A 25,727-nucleotide genomic window follows, 5' to 3' on the forward strand; every position below is an offset into this window, starting at 1 on the left:
AGGTGTTAGACTCTGTATCAAATCTTTTTTGTATTATTGCAAATCAGCCAATCTTTTACTACTTTAATGTTGTCAACCATTCGGTCTTTATTGTGTTTTTAAATGCCAGAAAATAAAATGCAGAAACCCCACCCATGTTAATGTAATTTTATGGTTAAGATTTTACATTCACAAAAGTCCAAAAATTCAAAGTTTATAGTTCCCAAAAGAATCCTAGTTCAATCACGTTGCATAAACTGAAATTAATGCTGAAATGTATCATCATTATAGTAATGCAAAATATTCATATATGCACAAGGACACAGTCATAGTTGCTGAGGGAACTATAATTTTGGATTTTCTGACTTTTTTTGTATGTACAGTTTCAACCATAATGTTAAGCTAATGTGCAGTATTTTTTCATTGACTCTAAAGTAATATATTTGTTGCTATGTTTATCTTAAAAAGTTTTCAGTGACTCCATTTTTTTTCTGTGTATATATAAACCTATACTTACAGATATCTGATGTCCCTACAAGTAAAACTACCTAAGAAATATTTCTATGTAAAAATAGCTCTTAGCCTCATGTATACTCATATCCTCTCTGCCTTTCTCTCTCACACACATACACACACAGCCTCACACACTTATGTTACATTCTGGCACATTATAGAAGCAGGTAGCATATCCACTACCTGCTGTTGAAAGTGTTGCCGATACTGAATTATTTATTCTATCTCCTACACCATCCAGAATCATTTTGGGTACTTTGACACATTTTGGTGTCTTCCATATGGATACTTCATGGTGGCAGAGTTGCCAGATGCTCAGGTTTTGTGACAGTCTTAGTTTTTCAAGGACTGTTGGAATATTCTTGGGAGATTCTCTCGCCTTGTTACAGATTCCTATGGAGTGGCAGAATACTAACATTCCTTTGAAAGTGTTTTTTAAGACAAGGATCTATTACAAGAAGTTAGTAGAATGTCCTATCTGAAAGCATTTCATTTTGGGAACTTAGCAGTAGAGCAATTTGTCATGAAACTTACTTGCAGTGAGCTAGCATCACCCCGACAGTAAGCAATAATAAGAGTATAAATGAATTTAGGGATTAAAACAAAGTTATTTAAAATGTCAGATTTCAACTCTCATACAACTTCAGCCTGTTTTTTATTTCTCAGTTGCCCAAATACAAAGATGAAGAGCAGATGTCAAATCTAACGTATCTTTTTTATCTTATTTGCTATATGATAAATATATAAGTATGTAAATAGTACACAATATGCTGAATATTTGCTTAGTAGAATAGAATGTGCATATTCATGGTTCCAGGTATTTGCTTTTTCTCTGCAGTATTAATAGAAACACATAATCTGCCCCCTTTCCAAGCGCTGCCCTTAATACACTGTTGAACTGGAAATTCTCATCTTTAATGTCCATCTCAAGTGTTTTCTCCTCTAACCTTTCTGGCTTTTCCATACCAAACCTGAGGTTCCCTGTTTGCCTCTCTGATGGGTTCTCTGTGTTTCCTGAGATTCCCTGGCCACTGTTATGTACAAGTTGAGGGAAAGGAAGAAAGGAATGGACTGATTACGAATAGATGTTTCCATGCTGTGCCTTAGGTGTAAATGTCTTGCACAGGAGAGAGGCTTTAGATGACTTTTTGTGACCTATGTATGTCATGTGAGCCTCAGTAGTAGGCAAGGGGAAATTCAAATAACATTGAGTCTCAGATGGATATCTGTGGTGAGCCTCTAATGCATATTTATATCCATGTTCGAGTACTTTTGTCTATTATTATGTGGGAAAAAAGGGTGAAATACTGTCAAAGAAAAGTTTTTCTAGCTGCTTCTTTTTCCCTCAGTGAATGGGTTCCCCCGGCCCCTTTTTAAGCGGAGAATTTTTCACCCCAGTGTCTTAAGTTGAAGCTGTCCTCACTACTGGCAGCTCGCTAGTAGTACCCGTGACTTCCTTGCTATTACTGACTATCCTGATTCCTGTTTTGCTTCTAGCTGGCCAACCCAGGGCAAGTGACCTCGTTTTGTGCCTCTCAGTCACCTGGTCAGGCAGTGTGACCTTAGTAGGGGAGAACGAGATGCATCTCAGAGACTTACCCTGTCAAGTAGGTTGTGTTGAATGACCTGAATACTTCATCATAAAATAATCTCAGTACTATTGTTTACATAGCATTTTGTAGTTTTCATCTATTTTCCCCCATACCTATGTCTATATTAATTTCTTTAAAAAAGGGGGGGCAGTTATTTCAGTTGTGATCAAGGGAAGCATACTGAAAAAGTTTTTATTTGTGAAACTTAGCCATGTAGAAAAATTTGTAATTTTCATTTTACTCTATTCAAATGGGAAGTTCGTATCTTTCAAAAAACAAACTTTTAGATGTTTTCCCTTCTGTGCTATAGATTGGGAAACATAATCTTAGAATTTTCACCTTGTTGGCTTGATGAAAAAGAAACAGGATTCAGCAAATAGATGTTTATCAAATGTCTCATCTTTAAAAATGTAAAAGACCAAGACACAATCTGGGGACTCATCCCTTCAAATTCTTTTTCTTTTTTTTTTTTTAATAGTTTTTGTTTATTTGTTTTTGCCCGAGCTGGGTCTTCCTTTCTGCGTGGGCTTTTCTCTGGTTGTGGCAAGAAGGGGCTACTTTCTACTTGCGGTGCGTGGGGGTCTCATCCCGGAGCTCTCTTGTTGCAGAACACGGGTTCTAGGGTGTCAGGGCTTCAGTAATTGATGTCACATGTGGGCTCAGTAGTTGTGGCTCCGGGACTCTGGAACACAGGCTCAGCAGTTGCGGCAGACATGCTTAGTTGCTCCAAGCATGCGGGATCTTCCCAGGGATGGAAACTGTGTCTCTGGGATTGACAGGCGGATTCCCCACCACGAAGCCACTAGGGAAGCATCAAATTCTTTTTCTGTTGTGATGTGCTACCTTAGCTAACATTTCACCTTCCCAGACACTTTCTGAGGGCCTACTGTGCCCAGTGCATTCTGCTGGCATTGACTTTTATAATTAATTACTTAGTGATATCCTTATAGTTAAAGTGATGAGTAAAATAGCAAAACATTGGGGATACTAAATAGACTATTTGTGGGAAGGTATTTCTTCAAATGGCATAGTAAGCACCAAATTCAGGGAAGCTTTCAAAGAACTGTCTTGGACTTGCCAAAACAAACATAGGAGAAGTAATCAAAATACAGGAATAATCGCTATGAGAAATATAGCAACAAAATGTCACAAATCAAATGATAGAACAACTCAGTAGACTATAGAACTCTTGGAAGCAAATTTAAAGGAAATACTCATAAGCATGGAAAAATTTAGATTTATGACCTATTATAAAAAGACCGAATATTTAGGAGGTATTTTTCTTTGTTCTTGTTAATTTTAGCAGTAAAGGTGATGCAGTAAAATTATCGGACTATCATGTTTATCCTTGTTTATTAGCTATTTGGGCACAAAATACCTTTCTCTCCATGATTATTAGGAATAGTTTAGTTGATGCCAAGAAGCAGATATTATTGTTGTTGTTGTTGTTGTTGTTGTGATTATTTTAATTATTCCTGGGTCATAATCAAGCCTAAATGATGATAATATCTAAAAGCAACTCTGTGTTTGCCTATGGTGTGTTTCTTAGGCTTGTGCCTGAACTGAGCATTTTGCATCTATTTAAGCAATAGCTTCTACTTGACTGGTCAGTGTGTCCTTAAATGTGTGTGATCTTTGACAACACTAGTAGGATTGTGCTGCAGTGACAAAAGAGTTATATCCTTTACCTTGGGTGTCTAGTCTTCCAGCTTTATACTGTTTAGAAATGGACTCCAAGAGTGGCATGGATATTCCAATATAAAATGATACGTTGCTGTTAAGGAATAGTTTTCTACGACAGATTAATCATGAGGTGAATTATAAATATTTCACATACTAATTATATTAGTTTATGGAGATAAAACACCATATGAAGTGTTCCCAGCACACTCAGCAAGCTAGATGCACTTTGCGTGTTAATTGATTTAACTTCTTCAAGTCTGATGATCATGAATCCCTGAAGATGACAGGAATTATTATCATTATATTGTACATTCCAGATCTTTATACCAGATTGACACCTACCTTTCCCCAGGAGTTCCTTGTCTTTTGGATGGTATCTTCAGTCCTTGATACGTTAGCATGGTAAAGCAGAGAACAGTGCCTGGCACATTATTAAGGACCCTAGGAAAAAGTAATGGATTCCATCAAAGTGAATGTGGACGTGTCACTCCCTCAATCCTGTCTGACTCCTTGCAACTCCATGGACTATAGCCTGCCAGGTTCCTCTGTCCATGGAATTCTCCAGGCAAGAATACTAGAGTGAGTAGCCATCCCCTTCTCCAGGGGACTCTTCCCAACCCAGGGATCGAAGCTGGGTCTCTGCATTGCAGGCAGATTCTTTACTGTCTCAGCCATCAGGGAAGCCTGGACTCCATCAAACACAGCATCAGGTAACACTTCTTAGAATTGTATTGATGCCAAAGTAAGAAAGTGCTTTCTTTGGGCAGCCTGAGATTCTTTCCAATTTGTTTTTTAATGTCATATTAAACACTTTACTATAGAATCAACTGGCTTGATTTTCTCAGTATCATTGAAGTAATGAATGAATGAATGATTGATTCATTTATTTGAAAACATTTACTGAGCACCTGAGGTAAGGGAGTGAACACGGAAGATATATATAAGGCTTGCTGTAAAGAACTTAAGATCCAGAGTAGTAATTGCCATGTTGGGGAAACTAAGGATAAGAAAAGGACAGCAGATATAATCTATCTCATCAAGGAGTATATACTCTTAATGGAAGGAAGCAAGATACCATATGAAATGTGGCAGAAACATATAGCACAATCTGTAAAATTAAAACAATCCAAACTCGCATTTTTAGCAGACACATTTGGTGACCAAGCCCTTTAGTTTAATTAAATCTCCAATGCAGTTTCTTTCACTGGTCTATATTCCACTTACATTCAACATTTGTAAAATCCGTCTCAGTATTTCTCCTGTACTCCAACTGCTGATATGTTTTCTCTCTCTCTCTCTCTCTTTTTTTTTTTTTTGTTAAGGAGTAGTACTAGTACCTGGCTGATTACATAAGCTAGAAACCCTTGAATCAACTTTAACCTCTCCCTCTCCCTCTCCATTACCAAGTCAGACATTTCTGTTTCCTTCATTGCTCTTAATATCATCCACTTCTCTCTATCCCCTTTGTCCCAACCAACTCCTTGTTATTTCAGCCTGCTGACTCCTTCCTATTATTTAGAGTGGTGCCTAGATTGCATTTCTTCAGGAGATCCTACATTGATGGTCATCACCTTTCCACAATTTGTCTAACACTATAATCACTCAGTAAATATGTGATGAATGAAGGGATGAAACAAAACTGTCTGGGTTAGTACAGGTTTGTACCTTATATTTTATTTCTCAAGACATAGACTCTCATAAGTACAGTTAACAGGAAACATTGTCACGTTCTAATCTCTGATGATTCAAAATCAGTGTGGAATAACTATAAAAGCAGAGGCTTTGAGTCCAGATCAATTTGATTTGAAACTCATCTCTGCCTCTTAGTAACTGCTATTGTCTTAGCACTTAATCAAACCTTTTGTATTTTAACTTCTTAAATGGTAAAATGGGAATAATAGGACACATCTCAGGATAATGATTAAACGAGAAGATGCACTTTCAAAAACTTGTATTAAGGATTTCATTGTCAGAAAGTAATGATGGACAGCCATGCTTTTAAGTGAACTGGTTTTATCTGTATTTGGTTATGTGTAGAGCAACCTCCCTTATTTCAAGAGTGGTAGTGATGGTGTTACTTCACCTGATTCCTTATTCTCTTGTTTTACTACCACTTTTCTTTGCGAATGAGCTTTCTTAAGTCAGTTAAGGACAGTAAGAAAAAATAAAGCTTGCCTAGTATGATAATAAATGTATAAGGTATCCCTATATGGTTGGCAGGTAAAGTATGAACTTCATGAACTTCTAATACTTTATTCAGTTACTTCTAGGTTCTAAAACCTTTTCAGTTTTACCTGTTTATTTCCTTTTATTTTTTTCAAATCCTTGACTTTAGCTAATTGTCCCTCCTCTGATTTATTTAACTAACGCTGATCCTTCCGGACCCAACACCTCCGAACGCAGGCCTTCGCTATTATGCTCAGTGAACTTGAGACTTCTGGTCTCCCACTGCGCTTAGTTTTCTGTGCTTCCTCGGAACTGATGGAGCTTAGCACCTGTGCCTTCATTCGTAATCAGCCTTGCCCTGCTTTGGGACATTTCTTGGGCAGGACAGAGCTGCCTATCCTGTTACTTACACTTTTAAAAATTTATTGTTATTTAATGTTTCCTGTACTTGTGGCTTGTTTTGCCAATTATATTGTCAGCTCTTTTGAAACTGGGATGATATACTTCTTAGCTTGTCAAGTCAAAAGACTTGACAATATTTTGATTTGTTGACTTATTGATAGATGGTCTAAAACAGATAAATCTATAAATGTTCTGATTGGCTGTTGTTCTTTTGTACCTTACAAAAATACGCCTAGATTCTAGTCCCCAAATACATAAAAAGTGTTTTTACACAGTAAAAATTCCAGTTTATTTTTTATTTTTTTCAATAATAGGCCCATCTTCCCTTTCTGTTAATTCCTTTCTTGTTACAAACATACTTACTGAGTGTCTTGAAGAATTAAAATACTTGAGAGTTTGCTGGAGTGATTTAAGAGATACTGGATTTAAGTGGCACTGCTAGCTAAGAAAGCACTGCAGGTGTTATGTAATTTGTCTCCTGAAGCATCTGTAAGGCAGTTCAGAGTGCTGATGACGGTAGGATGGATAGATATTAAGAAACCAATTGGAGATACTACTTAATGGAAGGTTCTGCTTACAGACCTCAATACCCTGCCTTTTGAGCACGTATTCTTTGTATTGTGTTCTCCTAGTCTTCATGATAAGCACAGGAAAAAAATATTACATAGTGGAAGAGAAACCAAAACTAACCTCTTAATTGATGCTATATCATGGGACGGCTTTTGGGAAACTATTAGCTTGTAAATTATCTCCCACAAGAACCTAGCAAATTAAATGACTACATTCCTTTCTCTTTAATTTATTTTATTATTTATTGTTATTATTATTATTATTATTATTGACCATGTTTTGCAGCTTGCAGGATCTTTCTCCAACCAGGAATTGAACTCAGGTCCTAGGAGTGAAAGCACTGAGTCCTAACAATTGGACCTTCACGGAATTCCCTGTTTCTTTTCCCTTTAAATATGGCTTTTGTCTTATAATTTTAATTGTTTCAGCAAATGGGAACGTTTGATTATATATGTTCTTCAAGGTTTTTGAGAATCCATAGCATTTCAGCATGCAGTGGACGTGTACTAGTTAAGATCAGGTAGCTGACAACTAAACATAGTTAAAATGATCTTTTATATCAGGAATTACTGATTAGAACTCAGTTATCTTTCTACACAGGTTTTTTTTTAAAAAATAAATTTAAAAAATATATTTAAGCCAAAGACTCTTAAAATGTTTGGGAATAATTTTCAAATATGCATGTATATGTCACTGAGCTCCCGGTTACATTGAAACACTGTCAACACACTTTGAAAGTGACACAGTGGAGGAAAGGATGACACTCTTCTCTTTCACGTCTCACATCCAGTTCATCAGCAAACCCCATCAGAAGCTTCTCAGCACCATGAAGTGCTGTCATCTTAATTCAAGCCACCATGGTGTCTTTTCCTTCCTGTTGTCCCTTCTTCCAAAATGATTCCGTTTGCAGTCTGTTTTCCACACTGCAGTCAGAGTAATGTTTTCTGATATTAAAAAATAATAAACAGCTCACGAAATACAAAAATACATAAATGTAATAAAAACTTAGATTATATAAGAAAAAAATTTAGACTTCATGTATTTAAATAAATCTAAACATATATCTAAATATCTAAAACTCATGCTCTAGTTGATGACATTATAACACATTGTATCTTGAAATCTGTTAAAATATGTGCTTTGGAAATTGTTAACATAGCAAAGCATGTAAACTACGAAAAGCAAAAAATCAAATTATAATAATTTATACATATTGCAAGATGAAAGAATAAAGGTAAATCCATCAAATAAACATTTATTGTTTTGTTATTTCCCTAATTAGAACCCTTTATTCTCTTCCCATTGCTCTTACCATAAAAGTACGTTTCATGTATCACAGAGGCCCATTGGCATCCTCAGCATCTGCTCTGGGGACTTGTTGAACAAATGGCTCCAGTTTCCTTGGCCCTTATTCAGTTTCTCAACCTGCCAATTTTCTTCTTGCCTTAGCTACTTTGTTCTCCCTTTTGGGTCCATCATTTAGTTTCAGTTCAGTTCAGTCACTCAGTCATGTCCGACTCTTTGTGACCCCATGAATCGCAGCACACCAGGCCTCCCTGTCCATCGCCAACTCCTGGAGTTTACTCAAACTCATGTCCATCAAGTCGGTGATGCCATCTAACCATCCCATCCTCTGTTGTCCCCTTCTCCTCCTGCCCTCAATCTCTCCTAGCATCAGGGTCTTTTCCAACGAGTCAACTCTTCGCATGAGATGGCCAAAGTATTGGAGTTTCAGCTTCAGCATCAGTCCTTCCAGTGAATACCCAGGACTGATCTCCTTTAGGATGGACTGGTTGGATCTCCTTGCAGTCCAAGGGACTCTTAAGAGTCTTCTCCAACACCACAGTTCAAAAGTATCAATTCTTTGGTGCTCAGCTTTCTTCACAGTCCAACTCTCACATCCATACATGACCAATGGAAAAACCATAGCCTTTACTAGACGGACCTTTGTTGGCAAAGTAATGTCTCTGCTTTTTAATATGCTATCTAGGTTGGTCATAACTTTCCTTTCAAAGAGTAAGCGTCTTTTAATTTCATGGCTGCAGTCACCATCTGCAGTGATTTTGGAGCCCCAAAAAATAAAGTCTGCGACTGTTTCCACTGTTTCCCCATCTGTTTCCCATGAAGTGATGGGACCAGATGCCATGATCTTAGTTTTCTGAATGTTGAGCTTTAAGCCAACTTTTTCACTCTCCTCTTTCACTTTCATCAAGAGGCTGTTTAGTTCCTCTTCACTTTCTGCCATAAGGGTGGTGTCATCTGCATATCTTACGTTATTGATATTTCTCCCAGCAGTCTTGATTCCAGCTTGTGCTTCTTCCAGCCCAGCATTTCTCATGATGTACTCTGCATATAAGTTAAATAAGCAGGGTGACAATATACAGCCTTGATGTACTCCTTTTCCTATTTGGAACCAGTCTGTTGGTTCATGTCCAGTTCTAACTGTTGCTTCCTGACCTGCATATAGGTTTCTCAAGAGGTGGGTCAAGTGGTCTGGTATTCCCATCTCTTTCAGGATTTTCCACAGTTTATTGTGATTCACGCAGTCAAAGGCTTTGGCATAGTAGTCAATAAAGCAGAAGTAGATGTTTTTCTGGAACTCTTGCTTTTGCAATGATCAAGCGGATGTTGGCAATTTGATCTCTGGTTCCTCTGCCTTTTCCAAAACCAGCTTGAACATCTGGAAGTTCATGGTTCACGTATTGCTGAAGCCTTGCTTGGAGAATTTTGAACATTACTTTACTAGCATGTGAGATGAGTGCAATTGTGCGGTGGTTTGAGCATTCTTTGGGATTGCCCTTCTTTGGGATTGGAATGAAAACTGACCTTTTCCAGTCCTGTGGCCACTGCTGAGTTTTCCAAATTTGCTGGCATATTGAGTGCAGCACTGTCACAGCATCGTCTTTCAAATCAGTATCTTGCAAATAATAGATGCTTCATGTAGACTGACTAAATAAGCACCAGAATGCAAATAGTAGCCGTCTCTTCCAGGGTGGTTGTGCAATACTTCATTTATGTTTTTTTCATTTAAAACATTTTCTGTAAAGAACATGTATTTTCTAATTATCAGAAGGTAAAAAATTATCATTCTGGGTTTTTAGAATTGGAGACTCTGGTTGGTAAAATACAGTAAGTCAGCAGGAACTTAGAAATTAAATTATCATAAGTCAATCAAGAGTCTGTACAAAGAAATTAATTCAGTGAGGCATTGCATTCAGGTAGGATGGGTGGAGTGTTGGGTTAAAGGAAGTTGGTCCATCTGAGTTGTGCCTTCCAAATACTTCATGCCTAATTTAATTCAAACTTAAATTTAAAATTTAGTTCTTCAGTAACACTAGCTACATTGCAGGTGCTTTATAGTCATGTTAGCTAACTGCTGCTATATTGAACAGTATAGATAGGGATATTTTTCATCATGCAGAAAATATTATTCACAAAAGGTATGGGATCTAGAATCCTGGAAGCAGAATATAAAGGAACAGAAACTCAAGATAGGCAACAAAAGAATGAAGAAAGACTTAGGTAGTGAGGTTGGGCACTGTGAATCTGGAAAAGGGGTTTATTTTGAATATTCAAAATTTGAGTATTCACACTTTGAATTCAAAGTTTGAGTATTCAAAGGAGTTTTGAGCAAAGTGACACAGCTGAAAGAAGGCATTTATTATTCTGTTAAAGTCTTGTGGAATCCCTGTAAGAAATTGTTTTAAGAATAAATAACAATGTAAATTAGTATCTGTGTTAAATTGTGTTCTGTATCCCTTTATGTGATAAATGGTTTTGGAAAGTGGGGGGCTATTGAAAAGATCTTATTGGACAAGAGTAACTAGTCCATGAAGCATTTTCTCCTTGATTGTATACGACAGTGGTTAGAATCCTGAATGCCTGTCCTCTGTTTCTCATTTCACTGCCCCTTCATACTTCATACTTTTAAAGTATAAAAGTATGCATCTTGATAACAGTAGTCACACAAGCTACACTGCTTAGGTATATTTTAATACCTCTTTTGATTCATCAAGAAAATAGGATGAAAGGCAAACAACAAGTATATTCAAACTGAATCAAAGAAAAATAAAATCTTGAATTTAATTATGTTGAATAATTCCTTAAGCAAATGTGACTCAGATTGTAGGTATAATGTGTATTGGAAATACTTGAAGCATGTATATGAATACAATTCCAAATACTAGAACGTTCTTATAACACAGAACCGTTTTGGTTAGAGGATTTTAATAGCAGCTTACTTATACTTTTGGTGAGATGGTGAGCTAATGATGTAGCTGTTAATTTGAATTTAGCAGACATTTTAAATATAGGTTTCTCTTACAGAGACAAAAGTTGCAATTTAAAGCTCTTTGGTGGTCTAAAAACAGCTTAATTCTGTAGTAGCATGGTAATAAGTACTAATCCAGCTTATACAGTGATTGTAGTATGTCATGTTTGTGAAAGATTGCCCAACTGCTTTCTCTGGGTTTTATGTTAATTTAAAAATATTAAACATAAAACCTTATAACATCTTCATGCTGAGATAAACTGTTCAATTTAACTTGTGCTCAAGCAGCAGCTGTCAGGAATTATCTTGTTCCTAGTGGTTTTTGCTATCACCTTGTGCCCTTCCTGCCAGAGACACAGTGTGGGATGATAAAGCTCACCTTGTTAGGATTTATTGCTTAAATAATACCTGAGGCAAGATGAACACTGGGAACCTAGGGTTTAACTGCTGATTGAGTGATGTCATTCATTGTGTTATTGTACCTTTTCTTTTTAATTGTTAAAAGAGGGCAAAGTAAATTGCCTATGAATCTTACCTGCATACTTTTTTGTGTGTGTGAGCATCTTCCTCACTTTATAGGTATCACTGAGCTGAATATTTGAGGAGTTACTTATTGTCCAATTTAACTACCATTTTACAAGCAAAAAGCAAAGAGAAATCTTTTACTTATGTTGGAGATAATTTCCACAATTTAGAAGTAGTGAGAGCTATTTCAAAATTAGTTATAAAAATAAAATGAGTTTCTTACTAATGACTGAACAAACTGAAGGAAGTATTGGTGTGGGCAGTCCCAAATGGGTAATATTATGAAAACCATTGCCATTTCCCTCCTGAATGTATTGCATCCTTTCATTTGAGAACTTCTATTTGGAAGGTTCAATTTTAAATTTGGATTCCTTGATTATGGATCAGCTGGTAGGTAGGGTAAAGAGAGGTGGTGTGGTGGAGGAGAGTAAAGGCCTTGCTTTAGTCAAACATTTGCTACAGATGTTCCACCCTGAGGATAATTCCCATGGAGCAAATGAACAATTGGATTATGACTAGAAATACATATATGAGGCATTTATTATTTATGGAATGTAACATATTTTTCCCTTCTACTTACTGCCATCTAATGCATATCCTCCCAACTTTGTAGTTTTATAAATGTATAACTTAAAAATTGGTAATGGTAGATCAATGAGTTATAATATACCATTTATTTAATCAATTATAAACATTTCTATGAATATTTGAATATTTGTTATTAGGGACCTTTTGACCAAACCATTTAAGAATTAGTTGCAGACATTATGATACTTCACATGTAAATAATTCAACATGTCTCCTAAGAACGATGATATTCTACTGTGTAACAGCAGTGAAATTACTACACTTCAATTTAAGATTGATAAAACTTTACAATTTTGTATTCAACCCAATACTCAGAGTTTCCCTGTTGTCCTTATATCTTTTATAGTTGTTTTTTTCCCCATTCAGTATCCCATCAAGGATCACACTCTTTATTCCCCTTTACTCTAGATTTTCTTTTTCCTTTTATGACCTTGACATTCTTGAAGATCCAGCCCCATTTATTTTGCAGACTGGCTGGCTGTTTCCTCATGACCAAATTCAGATTAAATATTTGGGGCAGGAATTGGCTATCTCTGTCTTTCTATCATGTATTGGGAAATACATGATATCCCTTTGATCCACCATTGTTCACATTAAGTTTGATCACTTGGTAAGTTGATGTCTACCAAATTTCTCCATTAATTAATGGAAGTTACTTCTCCATGTAATTAATAGATGGAAGCTGTAGTTAATGAATTTTTCTTCCTTGTGTGTGAATGCATCGTGTTTGCTTAGGTCTCAATGATTGAGTCATTGCTTGCAATAGTGTGTATGTTGAGGGTGGGAGCAGGAAAAGAGGGAGGGGGAAATATTACTCAATAACTTGCTCTACCAATCACCATCTATTTTTTTTTTTAAGGAAAATATTGATTGAGATTAAATTTTATTTTTCTCTCTGCTAAAGGTCAGATTTGTAGATAAGCAAATATCTGTATTTCAGAATTTTCAGTCTCTATTTTATTTTTATTTTTTGGCCCCACCATGTACATGCAGGATCTTAGTTCCCTGACTGGGAATTGAACTCATTCCCCTTGCATTGAGTACATAGTCTTAACCACTGAATCATCAGGGAAGTCCCCAGTCCCAGTTTTAGAAAAGTTTATACTTGATGGTGTTGGGAATATTTTTGGACAAAATAGACGAAAGTTTCAGGATATAAATTTTCTATTTGCTTTAGTTGAATACAAATGGACAATTAAAAATGCATCTTCTTGATAAGAGTTTTTACTTTAAAGCAATAAATCATAGCATTAATACAGCAATGTGAGTTTAGAAATGCCTCTACTTTTGGGTCTTCTGTTCCTCTTTTAGTCCATGAAGAAGACACTTGAATTTTCGTTTATGCTATATGCTCTTGTTATGTAATTATTCTTCTTATGTGAAAGGCTAGTGCTGCAGATCATATAAACACCTGAAGTTAGCCATTTGGCTTGTCAGCAAGGGAGAATTTATAGTAGTTGTAATCATGGTAATAACAAGGATGCTATTTTGTATTTATTAAGTACAATAAAAAGCATCTGCAATGTAAGTGGTGCACAACGAATTCACATCCGTAGTATAATGAACAGTACTTTGGGCTTAGAATACCAGGAGTCTCTGCTTTGCCACTTTATACCAGTGTGATTTCTAGGAAAAACTCTTAACCTTCTTGAATCTCATTTTTTCAGAATGGGAATTAAAGCTGTAAGGGTTAAATGATTCTATATTGTGTTATAAAGGTGGCATTTCATCAGAATTGTGCCATCTAAATGTCCCCAGCTACTCAGGGACTGTAATTTGTCCCTCTTTTGTGTCCACATGTGTTAGCCACTTTGTTAGTGAAATATTTCCAGGTTGTCCCAGACAGTTGTCTGTTTGTCCTCTAGTATTTTGTTCATGTCACTATTACAGACAGCATTCATTCTGAGGGCTGTCTTGTTCACCCTTTCTCTTCTTCCTGGCTTGACCCTGGTACATAGTAGACATTTATAATAAATGTTTGTGGAATGAATGAGTAAACAGACACTATTTCATTTATAAACATGGGTATGTAGACATTCAGTTTCCTTTTTTCCCCCGCAAAGACAAGGAACCAGCCTTTCTTCATTTTTTAAATTTAGGTTTTATATAAGGGATATTACAAGCTATACATCTGGTGCCATTAGCAGTCCAGTAATCGAGAAGAAAATATAAAACCAACCCCACAGATACTGCAGAATATTTAAAAGGGGGGCAGTGAAAAACATGCCAAGAGAAAAAGCCCTCCCTCACTAGATAAGTCTGTTGCATAAATCAAAAGGGTTTATGTCATAACACGAACATGTGCCATTCCTGCTCATATATTGAATTTCAGTAGTTGGTTGCATAAAGAAGTAAAGTGTAATGAAACTGGCAAGCAAAGTATTCCCCAGTCAGCCTTATCTTTGTTCCATTTGTCCTTCAGATAGAGCTTTTCTTGCCTTTTTCAATAAAATCCATCCAGCTTTTTTTTTTTTTTTTTTTTTGCATCTCTCGGTAACTGAGCTGAGAAGACCAATGAGATTCAGGGCTTTTATAGTTCTTAGCAGCTGCTTTTTAAGAGATCAAAACTTAGAATGCTGCTACATGGTATTAGGCTTAACTCTTGATGTGTCCCTATGGGGGATATGTTTTCCTTGGGGTAGGATGAGTAGAGAGGAGAGAAGGTGAAGAATGCCCCTTCAAGTGTGCTCAGGATGGTAACCCTGATTTCCTTCTTTCCTAGGATCCTCTTTGCAAGCTCAGTGCTTAACCTGACTGAACTGTCTGCCCTTCGACCTGACCTTGGGAAATTGAAAAAGATTCTGTACTTCCATGAGAACCAATTGGTGTATCCTGTCAAGAAATGTCAGGAGAGGGATTTCCAATATGGATACAACCAAATTCTCTCCTGGTAGGTATAGATTGTACCACTGTATTTAGTCCTTTGCCATCTTTTTCCTTATAGTTAACTTTTAAATCTAGAGACCTATGGTACATATATTTTTAAAATACCTTATATTAGGAGCTAATGTTTAAATATTCCTTCCATGATAAGAATTACTTGTGCCTCTGCAATATATATATACACACACATAAGAGAACAGCTAATGTTTTTTTATAAAATACATATGTGTAGCAACCTGATTATATGTTGAACTAGTTATTTAACTGTATTTTCTACAACACTCAAAATAGAAGCAAAGGGCTGTCAGGGACCTCCTTCAGCCCCTTATTCCATCATCTGTTGTGTGAGACGTACTTTTAGAAAAGGCAGTTATTCAACTTTTATTTACCAGCTACTTTCAATATATCTAGCCAAAATCAAAATAGAAATGTACAGAGGAGTAAACAAAAATTAAAGCATAACAGAGCAAGAGGTTTTTGTCCTTTTATCCTTTTATTCTTATTGTTTGTAAGAGAAAACTATGGAAAATGAATCTTTAGGTGATGTTTGGTTTTGTTTTTTTTTCCCCTCATTGAATCTTCTGAAATTGCCTAGCTTAAAATACCATGACATTTCAAAGGTGATGGTCCTTCTTTTTTGTTACTTCAACAAAGTGTATCTCTTGAAACTTAGTTAATGAAAGAAGTTAATAATGACTCTGAAGCAGCTTTGCTATTGGATCCCATCGACATAACTGCAACACTCAAATGGAGTCAGTTTGGCAGTGATTGGGTACAGTTTACTCACCATTTTTAACAGTTATTAGCCTTTGGGGTTCATGATGTGCTTAAACAGACACCCAGCTCTTTTGCTAGTGTATTCCGTAGTTTCGTTGACATAGAAAAACAGCTAGCTGGTAATACTTCTGTGTTTTGAGCATTTTGTAAATGTTTTCCTGCAATCATTTTTACAAGCTGCTTCAATTGTGAAGTAGCAGTGCTATCAAAATAGAGTGGAGCTGCTTCCCGTCAAATGTCTCGTAAAAAAAAGCAACCGTTTTAAAATTTCATAATAAAATTAAAATACTTTATTTTATATTGAAACACAGAGGGAAAATATGTTTTAAAAACAAAAATGAAATCATTTTGTACTTTATCAATATGGAAAACATTTGTAATATTCTTTTGGTTTCTTGAATTAGCATCATTCTTTTCCTCAGATAGTGTGTGTTTATTACCCCTGAGAAATAACTAGGGAAAAAAATTAAGTCTGTTTTTCCCTTTATGGATGGCTTTAAAGTTAATGGAAGTTACACCCACTCATATTAGAGAGGAAATGCATGAAAAAGAATATTTCTGTAAACTATCTTGGTTCTTTAATTTGGCAAAGACTGGGTTTTTAAGAATATATGTAGTTGAGTTGCATGCCCTTTGAGGGCAAATAGCAAAAAAAAAAAAAAATTTAACTCACTACCCTGCATCTCTCTGTTTTAGAAAAGATTGTTTTTGCTCAAAGGGAGTGAAACCATAAAATCTTATACATGATTTTTGAGCATTGCTCTTCTCAAGAGGGTAAACTAGTAGATGAACTTGGAGAGAAAGAAATGGACTTGATCGTCGCTGGGACTCTTAATGAGAAAGCAATGGTTTGCAGTCGTCCAGAGGAAAAATAAGAGTGTCAGAAAGCAGTCCAGTTCAGATTCTCTTTGAAAAGTATGACTCCAGCTTCCTGAAATGTTTCTTTAGTTTTCTTGCTGACTTCTGCTTTTGTTGGCCCTGTCAGATTTCTTTCTTGACTGTGTGGCAGTTAAGGACTTCAGAGATGACTGACATAAGCACTCACCTTAAATAGAGGTTTCACTAACCCTCTGACTGATGAACACTTGTCGTAACTATATATTATGACCTGTGGGTCGCTATTACAATATGTGACATATAGTGAAAACAGACTAGCTGTAAAACATCCTTCAACTTTTGGTATATTATTATATTGGCTTCCTTATTGCTCAGTGTAGTCAGCACTTCTGTGACATTCTCTTGTATTGTCCATGTTGTAATCACTGCTAACCCCAAATTTGCACTAGGTTGCAACTAAAAAAACAGAAAATGCTTGTATGGGAAAACAATTTTGCAGGGGTGGGAGTGGTTAGGGGTGGCTGGTCAACATTCCTTTTGTTGGTTTTTCATTCCACTATGTACTGATAGTAGGAACTTTGTCTCAGTAAATGCAAATCAAACTAAACTTAGGATTTGTTATGATATTCCTGCTCTGTAAACTCTATTTATTCATTTGTGTTTTGCAGTCTTGTGGACTTACGTGTCTTCTTTTCAGTTTTCTTGATGTTCATTTTAGAGTGAAATAAAACTGTTTTCTCTTTGATCTTGTACACCTTCTTATCAAAGCATTTGTATGCGCCATGTTGAGATCCAGGGACACTGAGACATGGGATCATTGCTTAAAGCAGTGAGGGCTATTTTAAAAAACAAAACAGTGATTTATTAAAACGGTTTTTTGAGTCATAAAGAAAACATAGTACGTATTTCTGTTTTATCCAGTTCACCCATGGTTATCATTTGTGTTCAATGGTTTCCAAAACAATGTTATACGCAAATTTGGAAACTACTGACATATTTATGATACATAAATTTTGTTTTTACATTTCCTTATAACTATATAGATTATTTTTAATTTAAAAAAAGTGTTAAGGAGAGGATCACAGCATTTACATCGAAAGCAACAGCCAGTATTATATTTCTTTTGTTTAATTTTGAAGGTTCATGGTGTTATGGTCCTTTATAATATATTATGTAATCAATAGGACCTAGTGGTACAGATTTCTGGATCTATTTTCATCAGTTTCCTCTATTGCTCTGACTCCCCCAAGTCTAATATAATAATAGAATAAGTTACTTGTAGAGTTCTTATATAATCCTTTCTGTGTATGTAGTCTCAGCACTTTCAAAAACCTAACCGTTTTTTGAAACAAAGGTTAAAATGAGAGAAAGACTTTAATCACATATTATGAAGGTGTGCTCTAGTGTGAAATAACTTTTTCTGGATTAGTCTCCTTAAAGGCAGTGAAAAGTATGCTAAATTTTTTGTTCTCCATACTTCGATGTAAATCAAAGTACATCACTGACATAAAAACTCAACATGGGTAACTGGGCCACAGAGAGAAAGGTTCTCATGTTCTTGGTGATACTACAGAAAATTCCTGGCATTGCAGAAAAATATACTTAGGTTTGATGCCTCATAAGTGAGAGTGTTAGTGGCTCAGGCATGTCCGATTCTTTGCAAACCCATGGTATGTAGCCTGCCAGGCTCCTCCGTCCATGGAATTCTGAAGGCAAGAATACTGGAGTGGATAAACCATTCTCTTCTCCAGGGATCTTCCTGGATCAAACCCAGGTCTCCTACACTGCAGGCAGATTCTTTACTGTCTAAGGAACCAGAAGAGCCCTGAAGCCTCATAGAATCCCGTTAAATCACTGAATTCCTCTCCTGCCTTTCCTCTCTGATGCCAGCCATCTAACTTCCCTTGATATAAGGCTAATGAAAGTAACTTATCTGTTAGGATCATTTTGATAAAAACTGGGAAGTGAAGAGTTCTTTGCAAACCCAAGGTTCAGCAAAAACTGTGATTAATAAAGAAGTCTTTAAGCTTTTTTATAAAAGAAGTTATAAAAAGAACTGAACGAATGTGGGCTCATCGTATGCATTTATCCTTTCCGTTTGCAGCTTGGTGGCTGATGTGGTGGTATTCAACTCAGTTTTTAATATGGAGTCATTTCTCACTTCTATTGGAAAATTCATGAAGTTGATTCCTGATCACAGACCCAAGGATCTGGAAAGCATCATCAGACCCAAGTGCCAAGTTATTTACTTTCCCATCAGGTTTCCTGACGTGAGCAGGTCAGTGTGACTCTATTTTCAATATTGTGCCATAAATTATTCCCCAAATGTATAAAAATAGGTGCTGTTCTTGCCAGTTTTAGCTTTTTCACATAAGCATGGTTAGAGAATTGAGTACTATTTCACCTTGCTGTGATTTATAAATCATGTGTCCAACCTATCACTGAATGGTTAATTCTGAGTTCTTCCTTTCTTTTCTCTTATATTTGTTTGCCAAAGAAACGTGCTTTGACTTTTAACACTGACTGTTGTTTCTTCATTTGTTGTTTTGATACAGAAGTCATCGTCAAGCACGTCTCAACCTTTTGTTCAGCTTATTCCCAGTGGTTTATATGTATAATAGTAACTACTAAGTAAGTCAGTGTTAAATTTTACTGCTTAGATTACTTTCATTTCCCATGCTGTTTGTTCTATTTTTTACTTCTCCCATTTTTTATTATTTACATTATTTTAGTAAAGAATTTGGTATTTTATATTGGGTTGAAATGCATTTAATTGCTATTTCTTTTTCTCAGTCACTAAGGATATTTTTATTACCCTTATCACTGGGCCCACCCTGAATTAGCAATGGATGATGTGGCTCAAAGGGAACATTCTAGAATTTCTTTTCACTTTTGATTAAACCTAGCAAAATTGTTTTTACTGCCACCAGGAATATATCCCCCTTGTGAATAGAAACTTTACTTCAGTCGGACTCACACTAGCTGGGGATGCTGCTGTTTTGTAACTGACTGTGTCCTTAAAAAAAAGCTCAGGGACAGCTGTTTCTTCCCCATCCTTGAAGTGAAGGCAGGAAACAGTTTATTGTCCATGCCTGCGGTGTAGGAGGTCGGCATTAGTGTCTGTGTTCTGGACTCAGTGCACCCAGATTTTGCTGTGCGGACACCCACTCTTCCGCACCCCTAGTACTGATTTATTTGAGTCTTGCTAGTGAATATTGCACTGAAGAAAATTCTGCCTAATACCAAATCAAGCTATGAGTCATAAAGTTTGTTAGACCACCTTGCCTAATCCTGATTTTCTGGAGTTCAGAAAACAGAAGGCCAGAGAAGCAGACCGGCTGTACTCTGTTGATTACTGTCAGAGACTTTTGATTCAATTTTCTGTTTAGTTTCTAATCTTCCTATTAGTACAGGTCATTTGTCAAAAATAATTAATGATCTGTTTACATTTTTGAAAACTATAAAGCTAAGTGAAACTAAGATCACAGTTGATTTCTGTATGTATGTACATGTATATATATATGATATGTATTTGTAATCCATAATTTTCATGTGTGATGAAAGAATGTCAACTCCTAAAAAATACGATGGTTATGCTTTAGCTCTGTAATTAGCTAGAATATAGCTTATACTTTGGGTCATATTTTTTAAGTTTATTTTTGACATTCTTTTAAGTTTTTCATATAATATCATTAAAATGTACATCTTTAAGTGAATAGGTAGTTGTAGTACATCTTAATTTTTATTTCTATAGAATTTCAAGTAAATAATGTTTTTAAAATTCATTTGCATCTGATATAGTTCTACAACATCCTATGTTTAATACACCTGTGGCAGTTGAATAGTTTATTAATTTGGACAGTATTACCATAAATAAATCTAGCTAAATGGAAGAAGGTTAAGAAATATTGTGGCCAAGATAACATTCATAAGCAAGGTCTTAGCCCAGAGTGTTATTTGAATTATTTTCAAATGGTAATTTGCTTTATCCAACCCAAACTCATATAGTGTAAGTAAGTGATTATTTGCATGAATGACAATCATTCTAATGCCTGCAGTCTTAAAAAGAGTATTATTTTGTTGAGATGTTGAAAAATATTTAGTAATGCCAAAGGCAAATAACCAAGGTGATTAAAAATAAAACAACTTTTGAATGCTTCTACTTTCTCTCTATGCAAATATTATACTCATGGCAAGGATGTATTTAATTTATAAACAAAGCAGAATATATACTTAAATGATTAATATAATGTGCTATAATAATATATAATATAAGGGGTAATAATCAGGGAAGGGAAAAAACCATATTTCAGCAAAGTATATGAGGACTTCTAAAGTTGATAATTGTTCAAACTCAGAACATTCAACATTGAGCTTGAAATCCGATATTGAGCTTATAGTACGTGCTGTCACCTGTTGCCTTCCTTACCCTTACCTCATTCTCAAAGGCCAGAAAAATAGTAGCAAGGAAGAATATTCACTTGAAAATATTTCATTATATGTATTAAAACATTTTGGGAAGAGAAAGCTCTTAAATACCATAGTTAGGCATGCACGTATTTGAGACTTGACCACCCCTGGTGGCTCAGAAAGTAAAGAATCTGCCTGTAATGCAGGAGACCTGGGTTCAATCCGTGGGTCAGGAAGATACCCTAGAGAAGGAAATGGTAGCCTACTCCACTGTTTTTGCCTGGGAAATCCCATGGACAGAGGAACCTGGAGGACTGCAGTCTGTGGGTTCAACAAAGAGCTGAACACAACTGAGCAACTCACACTTTGACTTTCACTACTAGCTCTGTAACCCATGCAAATGTAACGACCTTGAGTTTAGCTTATGATTATATTTACCTTATCACCTCATAGGCATGATGTAGCAATTAAATGAAATAATATGTGCCAGACATCCAGCCTGGCACATAACAGAACCTTAATAAAGATTGTGTGGGATGTGGCTCAGACACTCAGTAGTGTCTGACTCCTTGCAACCCTATGGACCGTGGCCTGCCTCCGTGGACCTCTGTCCACGGGATTCTCCCAGCAAGAAGACTGGAGTGGGGTGCCTTTTCCTCCTCCAGGGCATCTTCATGACCCAGGGATCAAACCCATGTCTCTTCGGTCTCTTGCATTAGCAGGCAGATACTTTACCATTAGCGCCACCTGGGAAGCCCTTAATAAAGATTAATTCATCTTACTAACTCCTTCATCCCTGTTGTTTTATAACCTAGCACCTTTATTGCAACCTGAATAAAGAGGACTGTCTTCCCTTTCTCCCTCTTTTAACATGTGATAGCAGAGAAGTATTCTGCCAAAGGAACAGTCTAATGTAAATAAAGAAATTCCTTTGTATATTCTTATCACCCTGATTTAAGCAGCCTTTTGTCCTTAACAGAACCAACTGTCCACTGATGATAAGGAGCCAGCTCATCACTTTCATTCTTCTCGTCCTAATTTTGCTCCTTCTTTTTCCAGTTGAACTTCCATATTCTATCACTGTACCTCCTTTCTTGTGTATACTTTCAAAACTTTTGCTCCTTTTCTTTTTTCTTTGATTAGGAGAAAAACCTCCAGCCATACTTACTAGCCCACTCTAAATTCATGACCCCTAAATCTAGATGGATACTTCAAGCTGGATGGCGAGTATACCATGCTTCCCCTCTTATAGATAACTATTCATACATTTTCTTTTTAATACCAAATTAATAAGCTTTTAATACCAAATCTTCAGACTTCCTTCTCAGATAATGACTGAAGAAAATAGAAGCAATCAGAAGAGAATATCTTTACATTGCCACCATCACATTTACCCAATTATGTGCTTCTGGGTGCATTTTTTTTTTTTTAAATCTTCACACTTATAACTATGGATGGACTGACCTTGCTTCTGTCTAAGGTCCATCTCCACTTCTTTGCAGGAGTCCATCCTCCTTGCTTACCTAAAAATTACTTTTCTAGTAATTTTTTTTTCTAGAAATTTTTTTTCTCTGATCTGCATCATCCATTTTCCTCTTTTCTAGATGGTTCCTATTAGCATACAAAAATGCTATTTGTTTTACATCTTAAAAACATTCTCTCTTGATTCCAGTTCTTCCTTTGCTACTGCCTCCTTTCTTTCTCTCTCTTAATAGCAAAACCTCTAAAAAATTTTTTTTCTCTCTCTTGATAGCAAAATGTCTTAAAAGAAACATGTTTTTTTTTTCCAATTTCATTCCCACTGTTCTCTCTTGAAGCTGCTCCACTGAAACTGTTTCTGTCAAGGTCACTGATGACTTGTGTGCATGTGGTCAGTTCTCAGTCCTCGTCTTATATCACACATCAGCAGCATGGGGCATACCGTGACGGTCTTCACGGTGGCTCCTAGGACACAGGTTCTGCTTCTCAGGCTTGTTGCTGGTTTCTCAATGTGACTCTGATCTTTAGCTTTGGACTGGCCTTTAGCACTCTTGAAACTTAAGGGATTAATGGAGGAAGAGCCCAGGATTGAAATGAGAAGAAAAGATTAGAGTCAGAAGGTCATCAACGAGAGAATTATCCTGTGGGACAAAGGGAAGAGAGTGTTAAGGGGATGGCTTGGGCTTAAATGCATACTCAGTCATGTCCGACTGTTTGCAATCCCAATGGACTGTACCAGCCAGGCTCCTCTGTCCATGGGATTATCCTGTCAAGAATACCAGAGTGGGTTGCCATTTCCTCTTCCAGGGGATTTTCCTGACCTAGGAATCGAACACACATCTACTATGTCTCCTGCCTTGGCAGGTGGATTCTTTACCACTGAGCCACCTGGGAATCCCTTTAAGGAGGTGAGCGGTAGTTAATTCAGAGGAGTGAAATTAAATAAAGGTGATGACTAAAGCTATCCTTGAATTTGAAAATTAAAGGGACAGTGGTACCCCAGCCTGCATTCTGTTAACTCACCAAAAAAAAAAAATTTCATAATTTTTTTGGTAGCCAGAGAAACAGACTTCAAGTCTAAATGAGATCTCTTTTTCTTTCTGTCTCCATGTCTCTCTCTCTCTCTCTCTCTCTCTCTCTCTCTCTCTCTCTCTCTCAGATTCAGGCCCTGCTTATTTTAAAAATGAAGGCACCAGGGCCCAGAGAAGTTTAGTGTCTTCTGGTAATCACACAGCTAGAGAGAGAGAGGAACTGGAACTGAAACTGGAAGTCCTGTCTCAAAATCTCCATCCAGTGTTCAGCCCATCACTTATTGTAAATGCAGTTTCAGAGGTCTTGATTATCTGATTTTTCAGCTGACAGCAGATTAACAGCATCAAATTGGGGGTGCGATAAAGGCAGGCTCACTGACAGCAGTAAAAAGTGACAGCTGACTGACAGCTTGACAACAAGGAGGGAGAGAGATAAACTATTTTAAAAAAATATATGAAAAGTGAAAACGCATAGCAGCCTGGAGCCACTGTAGGGCAGGGCAGGCAACTCTGCACGCTGAAGACCCCTGCAGACATTTCTCCATGGTTGTACAGCTTGTACGTCTAATGGATGACTGTGATTTATTAAGAAAGGTTAAATGGTAGCCAGTAAATTCTCTTTAAAAATATAGGGAAATTTATAACCTACTTTTGGCAGAAATTATAAATGACAGCAAATGAAGCTAAATGTCATGTCTTACTCTAGGATGTACATGAGCCATATTCACCTAAAGGAAGATAATAAACGTCTGACCCTTTTTTATGCAGTTGCAGTGTCTGTAAGCTTAAGTGAGTGGGAAACATTTCAGTAAGCTACTTCTTTTTGGATCTTTCTAACTGAAGCCTTTTCATGCACCAGTTCTGTTCAACACCCTTTGCTGTTAGGGTGTTTATATTGGCTTCCTTGAAACTGAAGGCATCAAAGCCAGCCAGATGATCAGTCAACAAAACTGATTTTGTCATATTAATACCACGTCTTAGTCCTTTTGGTCTGCTATAACAAAATACCATAGATTGTGTGGCTAGTAAACAACAAAAATTTATTTCTCACATTTCTGAAGACTGGGACGTCCAAGATCAAGGCGCTGGCAGATTTGATGTCTTGTGAAGGCCTGCTTTCTGATTTCATAGATGGCTGTCTTCCTGCTATGTTCTCACATGATGCAACTGGCAAGGGAGCTCTCTGTGGTTCCTTGCATAAGGGCACTAATCACATTCATGAGGGCTCCACCCTCATGACCTAATCACCTCCCAAATTCCCCCATCTCTTAAAAGCATCATATTAGGAGTCAAGATTTTGACATATGAATTTTGAAGAGATAAAGACTTTAAGCTTGTAGCATGCCAAAAGATAGATAGATGTGATCTCAAGACTTAGTGGGCTGAGACCAATGACTAGGAGGAAGACTAATTTGTGTTAAAGCATATAGGTTAGATTGAAAATTAAGGAATTTTTACTTCGCATTTCTTTTTTTATTATTTATTTGTTTATTATATTTTTGGTCCTTGTTTCTGCCTGAAGGCTTTCTCTTAACAGTGGATATCATCTACTTTACCATTCAGTTGGATTAAATGCAAAGAGAGATAAATGCTCAGGCTCTCAAGACTGGATGCTTGTAGGTATTTGTCACTTGCTTGGCTTCTCTATCACATTTTATTGTGAAAAATGGGGGCTGCTCTTCGTTGCCGTATGTGGGCTTCTCATTGTGGTGAATTCTCTTGTTGCAGAGCACAGTCTCTAGGCTCACAGGCTTCAGTAGTTGTGACCCGTGGGCCCTAGAGCTTGCAGACTACAGTAGCTGTAGCTGTCTACAGGCTTAGTTTCCGTGGCATGTGGCATCAGGATTGAACCCACATCCCCTGCATTGGCAGGCAGATTCTTTATGACTGCATCACCAGGGGAATCTACTGTGCATTTCAAGAAGGCAGATTTTACATAGAACGCCATGGTCCTGAAGATGTGTGATAGAGAGGGAAAAAAATGGCTTACTGAGCTGGATACTGGCTAAAGGAAGCCAATAT

General features: G+C 36.7%; 1 protein-coding gene across 16 annotated transcripts in view; it reads left to right on the forward strand.

The window, feature by feature from the left end:
* The window catches only part of GTDC1 (glycosyltransferase like domain containing 1), a 571,706-nt gene that overhangs the window by 169,396 nt on the left and 376,583 nt on the right, over window positions 1-25,727 (forward strand). For all 16 annotated transcript variants that reach the window (XR_011490993.1, XR_011490995.1, XR_011490996.1 and 13 more), the window contains 2 exons: window positions 15,011-15,178; window positions 18,890-19,063. Coding sequence is in view for 12 of the 16 variants with exons in the window: in XM_070476252.1 (XP_070332353.1) it covers window positions 15,011-15,178; window positions 18,890-19,063 (342 nt within the window). In the remaining 4 variants the exon portion in view is untranslated. The remainder of the gene's footprint in view (window positions 1-15,010; window positions 15,179-18,889; window positions 19,064-25,727) is intronic.

The sequence above is a fragment of the Odocoileus virginianus genome, chromosome 13 (assembly GCF_023699985.2).
Source record: "Odocoileus virginianus isolate 20LAN1187 ecotype Illinois chromosome 13, Ovbor_1.2, whole genome shotgun sequence".
NCBI lineage: Eukaryota > Metazoa > Chordata > Mammalia > Artiodactyla > Cervidae > Odocoileus > Odocoileus virginianus.